The sequence below is a fragment of the Panthera tigris genome, chromosome C1, assembly GCF_018350195.1.
Source record: "Panthera tigris isolate Pti1 chromosome C1, P.tigris_Pti1_mat1.1, whole genome shotgun sequence".
Classification (NCBI taxonomy): Eukaryota; Metazoa; Chordata; class Mammalia; order Carnivora; family Felidae; genus Panthera; species Panthera tigris.
The window spans coordinates 7,386,194-7,394,230 of NC_056667.1; the positions used below are offsets into that span (position 1 = coordinate 7,386,194).

Below are 8,037 nucleotides of genomic sequence, written 5' to 3' on the forward strand. Positions count from 1 at the left end.
GATCTCGCAGTTCATGGGTTCGAGGCCCGCATCAGGCTCTGTGCTGACAACTCAGAGCCTGGAGCCTGTTTCAGATTCTGTGTCTCCTCCTCCTCTCTCTGCCCCTGCAGAGAGAATAATTAAACACTTAGAAAATAAGTATATAAACATTTAAAAAAATTTTTTTGATAAAAAAAATGAAAGGGGTGCCTGGCTGGCTCAGTTGGTGGAGGATATAACTCTTGATCTTGGGGTCGTGAGTTTGAGCCCCACATTGGTAGTAGAGACTACTAAAAATAAATAAATATCAACCTAAAAAATAAATAAATAAAAAGCAAGTATCCAGACTTCACTGAGAGAAGCTAATTTCAGAACCAGGGGAAGTTCCAGCCTTCCTAGAGCTCAGTGGTGCTCAGCTGAGGGCAGGACCATCCCTCTCGGCAGTACTCAGAAGGATGTGGGAGCCTTTTCTGGATATCCCAGTCCTGGGGAGACGCTCCTGCTCCTTCTCACATCATGCCCCGGCAGCTTTCTGCACAAAAACCTTTGGTTCCTCTTCTGAATCCCTCTCTGCTCATTTTGGCCTTCCATGCCCACCCTTGCCAGGCTCCCGAATCTTGTCAGACAGAGGAAGCCTCATCATGGGGAAAGCAGTTTGAAACTACTTTGGAAAAAGTATTTTGATGACACAGTGAAACGTGTTGATAACAACAATAGAGACAAATGTAGTCTAGATTCTGTGAATCATCACTGTAATCGCTCGTTTGCAACTCACCATCAAACTCCTTTGCCCGTCTCCGTTCACCGTGCTCACCTGTCAGAGAGCCCTCCTGGTACCGTCCAGCTGCCTGTCCTGCCACACCAGCACTGCCACAGTTGACCGTGGCAGAGAAAGTAACACAACCAGGCAATTTAATTAAATTGAGGGTGTCATCAACTATAACACATTATTTTACGTGCCACTGAGAGAGAAAAAGCACCGCTACTTAAAATGTGACCCGTCGTCAGCTGCAAGGCGCATCCCGACTCGAGAAGTGGTGAAGTGTCCAGAAATTGTAGAATTGGTGGGATACACGTCATTAGGCTAGGCTGCTCTGCGATGACAAGTCACAGCGCAGAGCACAGGAAGTCCTCCCGTAACTGTCCTGACCGGGCCAGCTCGGCGCTGCAGCTCCGCTCTGCCGGGTCTTTCTTCCCGCTTGCGTGCTCTCTGCCAGCCCCTTAGAGCAGCGGTTCGCAGACGTTAGTGCGCGTCGGCATCACTGGGGAGGCTTGTTAAAAAGTGCAGGTGGCTGAACTCCACTCAGCATTTCTGATTCTGTACATCTGGCTCGGAGCCCCGAGACTGAATTTCTACCAAGTTCCCAGGTGAGGTTGATGCCTCCGGTCAGGGACTGCACTTTGAGGACCACTGCCCTAGTTGTGACCTTGGGACTAAAGAGAAACATGTAAGGGAATGGAGGTCATGCCCAAGACGCTTCTGTTCAGAGGGCTTCAGAGTAGGAAGAGGGACTGTGTGATTTGGTGGTGGCTTTCGTAGCTTCTGAAGGATGACCCCAGTTGAATTTGGAATTAACTTCCTAACAGCAGCTTGTCTTCTCAGCCGAGCTCTCTGGAGCTGATGTTTGCAAGGCCCCTGCTGTTGAGGGAGGTGTCGTTCCTCCTGGTGAGGGGGTTGTGCACATTATGGATTGACCTTGCTGAAGCTCCTTGTTTCCCCTAACCCCTCTCTCTTTTAAAGGACCCCAGAAGCCAATTCCCGGGCCTCTAGCCCCTGCCCAGAATTTGAACAGTTTCAGATTGTCCCAACTGTGGAAACACCCTATTTGGCCCGTGCAGGAAAAAATGAATTTCTCAATCTTGTTCCAGATATTGAAGAAATTAGACCAGGGTGAGTACTGTATTGCCCAGGGATGCCAGGTATAAGAAAGAAATCAGCAGTAATTTACTCTCTGCTCTTGTACGTGAGGTGAATGTTACCGTCTAATGCCAATGGAATCTGGGAGGAGAGAGCTGGGCTGGGATCCTGCTCGCCTGTGTCTTGCAAGGCATCTGCTATGGTGCTGCTTTATGCTGTTTTGCAGTATTACTTCAGCGGAGAAGATTCTAGGCCAAAGCGATCTTTTGCCTCTTTTGTTCATTATAGGGACTAGGTCCAGGTGAGACATGTTTTCATGGTCCTCGGGCCATGATTCCTTTCTTTTTGTGAGAAACTAACCTCTCTTGTACTGTCCTTTTTAGCTCAGTGGTCTCTAAGAAAGGATACCTGCATTTCAAGGAACCGCTTTATAGCAACTGGGCTAAACATTTCGTCGTGGTCCGTCGCCCTTATGTCTTCATCTATAACAGCGACAAAGACCCAGTGGAGCGTGGCATCATTAACCTGTCCACAGCACAGGTGGAATACAGTGAGGACCAGCAGGCCATGGTGAAGGTCAGTCCTGCTCTCTTGGCTTTTTATTGCCACCGTCGGCCCTTCCCTGCTGAGTTCCGAACTCTCTGTTGTGTGCTGTGGCATCTCTCCTATGTGTCCGGTCTCTCTGAACCTTCAATATGAAGTGCTGGGCACCTGTGATATGGCAGGGTGGTCCCCATTGTCAGCAGCCATCGTAACTTTTCCACTTACCCATGTCTCTTTCAGACACCTAACATCTTTGCTGTATGCACGAAGCACCGTGGGGTCCTTCTACAGGCTCTCAATGACAAAGACATGAACGACTGGTTGTATGCCTTTAACCCACTGCTTGCTGGCACGATACGGTAAGAAGTCCTCATGTTTCCTTCTTCTCCTGGCTTTTGGCCCCAGTGACATCAATGTAAACTGAGAAGGAAGTCTTGTTCCCCAAAAGTAGGTTGAAAATAGAGGAAGGAGGGCAACGTCGAGTGTAGTTATGAGATGGTGGTGCCTCCTGGTGTCCTGAATGGCTAAGAGGACCTGGTCACATCTGTACCCAGTTAATGCCCTGCTTTGACTTTTTTTTTAAGGTTTATTTTTTTCTAAATAATCTCTACACCCAGCGTGGGGCTTGAACTCACAGCCCCGAGGTCAAGAGTCCCATGCTCCACCCACTGAGCCAGCCAGGCGCCCCTTGACTTTTCGTTCTGAAGGGGTCTGCAGCTGGGGTCCGTGGGACTGAGTCAAGGGAAGGTGGTGAGAACCTTCAAGGTGTCCCAGAATTCCGCCCTGTGATCAAACCTCTGAGCTTGTGAGGGGCGTGTGTCCGGGGGCCCCAGAATGGGGAAGACCACAGCTTAGCCTGCTTATTCGGGGAGTCTGGAGACCTGGGTCTTGGCTGCCGGAGGGGAGGGCAGAAGCTCAAGGAGGGAACCGCAGAGGAAAGAGACCTGTGAGGAGACGGTCGTCTGCATCCAGCTTTCTAACCTCCTTTCCCTCTGTCACCTGTAGGTCGAAACTGTCCCGCAGGTGCCCGAGCGAACCGAAGTACTAAGTGACTCTGCCGAGCGCCCTCACTCGCCTTCGAGAGATAAAGTCAGTGTTGCCCCTCACTTTTCTCTGTGATTCTTGACGGCCCCTCTCGTGTGTAAGCCTGTGGCGTAACTGCTTTCCCTCCTGTCAACACTCTTTCTCGCTCTTCTGGTCCCCGTCTCCGTTGCTCTGTATCCTTCTTTTTTCCTGTGCTGAGAATCGTGGTAATAGCACGTGGCCTAACAAAAGGGAGAAAAACAAACGAACAAACACAAACGACCCAGAGGGGCTCCGGTGAATCTCCAAATTATTTTTTCGTGACTTTTGGCTTCCTTTTGTATGATGGGTCCCCATATGACCACCTGTGATGTCTGTACTGCTGTCTTTGGATATCTTGGTCTGTTTTTTAAGACAACATAATACCTTTTTTTCTTTTCTCTCTTTGTGATATCACTTTAATTTTGGGGGGGTGGCTTCAGAGACTAAGGGAGGAGACATCTGGCATTTTTTTAAACCTAAAAGGAAAAAACTTACCTTTTCCCCTTCCCTCTCCTTTTGCCGTTGCTAATCCCTGCATTTTCCATTCGGGGAAAAGGTTGTAGTGAGCTTGGAAATGGCACAGGTGTGTTCTCTGAAATTGGAGCTTCGTTAGAATGTAGCTGTGCGGTTTTCTTTTAGTGGAAGAGAGAAGGGAGGACTTTGTAGCAGGCCTGGAACAGCGGGAAGGGAAAAGCCAAGGATATTGCCAGCACGGTTGAGAGGACCGTGGGATCTGGCAACAGTTCATGAAGGCGGACGGACGGTAGGATGAGAGCAGTTCCTCAGAGCAGGATTCCTGTGAACTGTTTTTCTCTCAGAATTTCTCATTTCTCTTCTTGGCATTAGTGCCGGTGGTACAGTTTGGAATTAGTGCAGCGTCATACACCAATGATCCACAAGGGGGGAGCGACTCACCTTCTGGGGGTCACTGTTCCCATCATAAGTATGGTGACGCCGAGCAGGGACCTTGTGATCCTTGTAGCTCCCTTTGATCGAACAAGCGTAACTTCAAGTGTAGACGCGAAGCCTCCCTCTGACTCCTGGGCATTTTCAATGATCCTTGTCAAGTTGAAAATACTTTCGGTAATGCTTCTCCCCCCTGTAATCATAAATACGCAGACACGGCAGGCTTTGCCTTCTGGATCCCAGGATTAAAACCACTCCCTTCCCACCACTAAAACAAAACAAGAGGACATCCGGGGGGCAGGGAGGAGGTGCGCCTGAGCCACGGCCCCAGTGGTTGGCTGCTGCCTCCGCCTGGCCTCTCCTCCTTGGTCATCTTTGTCGGATGTGGAAATACTGCCGGAGGAGGAAGGAGGAAGCTCGCTGCTGCCCATCTCCTTCCCTGACGGATCAGGGTCGTCTGCATCCAGAAGCCATCATGGAAGAAGATAGATACTCTTTCTCTTTCCGCTGCCAGTTAAAGTTACGTTTTCTAGGAACGAGCTGGGGAAGAGAAGGCCTCCGGGTTACTCCAGCTGCTTTGCCAGTTGACCTGGGGTGTTTTGTACCATCCTTCTTACCTCCCTCACACGAAGCTCTGACCACCCCTCGGGCGCTCAGGAAAGTAGCTGCCCTCTCCCACCTCGTGGAGACTGAGGGCCCCCAGCCGTGAATTGCCGACTCTGTGGGGTCCGGCCGACTGTCTGCGTCAGGCAGGACGGGGGCAGGGGCTGGTGCACGGTTGGTGCTGTGGACCAGAGCCGGGCAGCACGCCGGCCACAGACCCTTGCTCCTGACTTCCCGGTTGGGCTCGTCTCTGAGAACAGGTCTCCCAGCTTCGGTACAATTGCCTTGCCAAGGGGAGGAAAAGTGAATCGTGGTGAGCTTAAAAGAAAGGATAGAAATCGCAGGCGGTGACCTTAGCTGAAAAGTGATCAATAAAAACTCTACAGTAGGTTTTTAACTTTTTTCCTCTCCTTAAACATAGGTCATTAACTGTGATGTTACTTGTTTTCTAAGCGGTGTGTGAGATTTTTAATGTAGTTAGGGGTTCCTTCATCGTCTAATGGGCACGGTATGCCCTTCTGGTGTATACTCAAATCCAGGATCTGTCGGTGCTTAGAGACAGCTTCTGGACTGGAATGAAATCCAGTTGCAGGGAAATGATGAAATTGGAAGATGACTTTTAGTGAAGTCACAGGTGCCACTGCTGTTTGTCACAGAGTCTGACAGAGGGCCCTGGATCTGTGACAGAGGGAGGTGGGGAGGGCTGAGGGAGAGTAAAATCATGTGACAAACTGAAATGACGTTCGGTTTTTCTTCTAACTCAAAACAAAACTGGCTTGGAAAGTCTTTGCTTTGGAGGTGTCGGGTATTAAGACAGGTAGGACCGGACCGTTCGTGACACCCCCCGGGTAAGAGGGCCTCCTGAGGAAGCAGGACGTGCGCGGCCCGCAGGGTCTCAGGCAGGTGTGCTTCCCTCCATCTGAGGACAGCCCTTATTGGTGGCCCCTCTTCTTCCAGCGGCCCGTTTTCAGACCGAGTTGCAACAGTTTCGGGATTAATGTTCTCTTTCTGGGTAGGTGCATCCCTCCTGTGAAGCTGAGAGAGCATTTATGGCAGGAGCTACTTACGAGGCTTTAGCTGAAGCCACGGTGGCAGGAAAGTTGATACTTAAGATGATATTAATATTAGTATTTAAGGAAACTACCTTTTAAGTAAGGGGTTTCTTTTGTGGGTTTTTTTCCCTAAAGCATTCTTTTAAACAAGCAAAAAAAAAAAAAAAACCCAGAAAAAGCTCTTATGCAAATTAAGGAGAAATGAGTTCCAGTTAGAAGTAATCCTCTCTTCCCCTCCTTCCCCACCCTCCTTTCTCCTGCCAAAGCAAAATTCGGCCTCACAGCCCACACCAAACCGGGACCCACAGCCTCTTCCCCTCTGTGCCTGCCTGGGGGTCAGCCAGCTCTCGGGCCAGGCCGTGCAGGGCCAGCCAGCCGTGCACACAGCCAGGGGCGTGGGGAAGGGCCGCCGCTGGCAGCTTGGGTGGTGGGCGCCCAGATCCCAGCGCGTCGTTACAGTGCTCGAGCGCTCACTGTGAGGGGAAGGGAAGCGATTCCCACCCCCCCACCCCCCACTAAACGACCACTATTGTTTTACTTTTCTTTTCCCTTCAGCTGCATAGAACTTAAACAACTACTCATATTTTTGATGGATTTTTTTTTCAGCTCTTTTAAGATGAAGGGATAAGGTAAAATCATTGTGCAAGGTCTTTAAGGCTCTAAAATTAAAATGACTTCTCCTGGCACATATTTCAAAGCAAAGACTTTGTTGCCTGCTGCTTGTTCTAATTTACAGGGATATTTAATTTTGTAAGGTATATGTATATTTATAGTGCTGTAATTAATTGCACATTGGACTGGAAAAGAGCGGATGACCCAGTGTGTGGCAGCTATCGGTACTCTCCGTTTCCTCGTGCTGTGTTCCACACGGGTCTCCAGGACGGGATCAGGGCTCGCTCGTTTGTCTCTTGGACTCGGGTCCTTCGTTTTTGCTTTGGGTTCCCTTATTAAAATGTGATTGTTAACCTGCTCCTTAAAAGGAAAACACTAATTCTGCTGCTGCTCGTGGAAGGTTTGCTGAATGTATTTTAAACAGGACTCTGGCCCGTACGCACTGCAGCTGTCCACTGTGGCCAGTGACGATACACCCACGTGTGTGGCCAGACCTTTACTGTATGTAGCAGGAACGTATTGATTTGTGCTTCCTTAGCAAATTGAAATGTCAGCTGAGAGATTATCTGCTGCTGTTGTTCAAAAGGCCATTTATGAAAGTCGTATTTGAACCCCATGAAACCTTAGGAAAGCTTGTGATCATTTAACGGAAAGAATGAGAATTGATCCAAATTTCATGTTACAAGCTGTGCTCAGAAGGTCCGAGCTGAGGTTGGTCTCCTCCCAAACCCTGGCTGTTGTGTGTCGTCTCCGTGTGTCCGAGTTCCCTTTTTTCAGGCTGCACATTCTGGCATCTGTTCACCCGAGGAGTCCATCGGCCTGCTCGCGTGCAAGGCGCCACCTGTCGGGGTCTCTCCTCGCCATCCTCGTGCGCTGCAACAGAACCCATGGAGCATACGTGGCCTTTTTGAACCAAGACTTTGCAAACTGATCTCTCCCCAGTAAGGAGTTGAGCACATTAGCAACAATGTACATTATTAATTTCAGATTTTCATTTTCATGTTTTATTATGTAAATATGATCTGATGTTTGGAGCTTGAGTATACAGAATGTAAATATAGTTCTTGTATTTGTACTAATTCTCGTTCTTTTGCTGTATAGCCTTAGATGTGCAATGCAGACATTATCTAACTGTGTATGGTAACCTTGCATCACGGAACTATTAGTGAACGAGGTAAAAATAATAAAGGTACAACCAGTGCATCAGAAGGCTCCTGACATGCATTTATTCTTGCATCCTTTGAAAGGTATTTACTTAAGATTTCTCTTCTGGACTTGCAGAGATATGACCTTTCTAGGCCAAAAGTTACCATGGTGTGACCAACACGTTCTTTTCGGATCGTTCAAAGTAGGGTTATCACAGAGCCCGGTGCTATTGTTTTGTGCCGTTTCCCTGAAAGTGCCTTCCTCCCGAGTGTT

General features: G+C 49.0%; 1 protein-coding gene across 6 annotated transcripts in view; it reads left to right on the top strand.

Moving 5' to 3' along the window:
- The window catches only part of KIF1B (kinesin family member 1B), a 144,129-nt gene extending 136,308 nt beyond the window's left edge, over window positions 1-7,821 (top strand). For 5 of the 6 annotated variants that reach the window (XM_042997511.1, XM_042997504.1, XM_042997505.1 and 2 more), the window contains 4 exons: window positions 1,721-1,870; window positions 2,221-2,413; window positions 2,621-2,739; window positions 3,386-7,821. In XM_042997511.1, coding sequence (XP_042853445.1) covers window positions 1,721-1,870; window positions 2,221-2,413; window positions 2,621-2,739; window positions 3,386-3,428 — 505 coding nt within the window. In that variant the 3' untranslated portion in view covers window positions 3,429-7,821. Of the gene's footprint in view, window positions 1-585; window positions 1,344-1,720; window positions 1,871-2,220; window positions 2,414-2,620; window positions 2,740-3,385 lie in introns of those variants that run through there. The other variant, XM_042997506.1, reaches the window with a different exon arrangement.
- The last annotated feature ends 216 nt before the right edge of the window (window positions 7,822-8,037 follow it).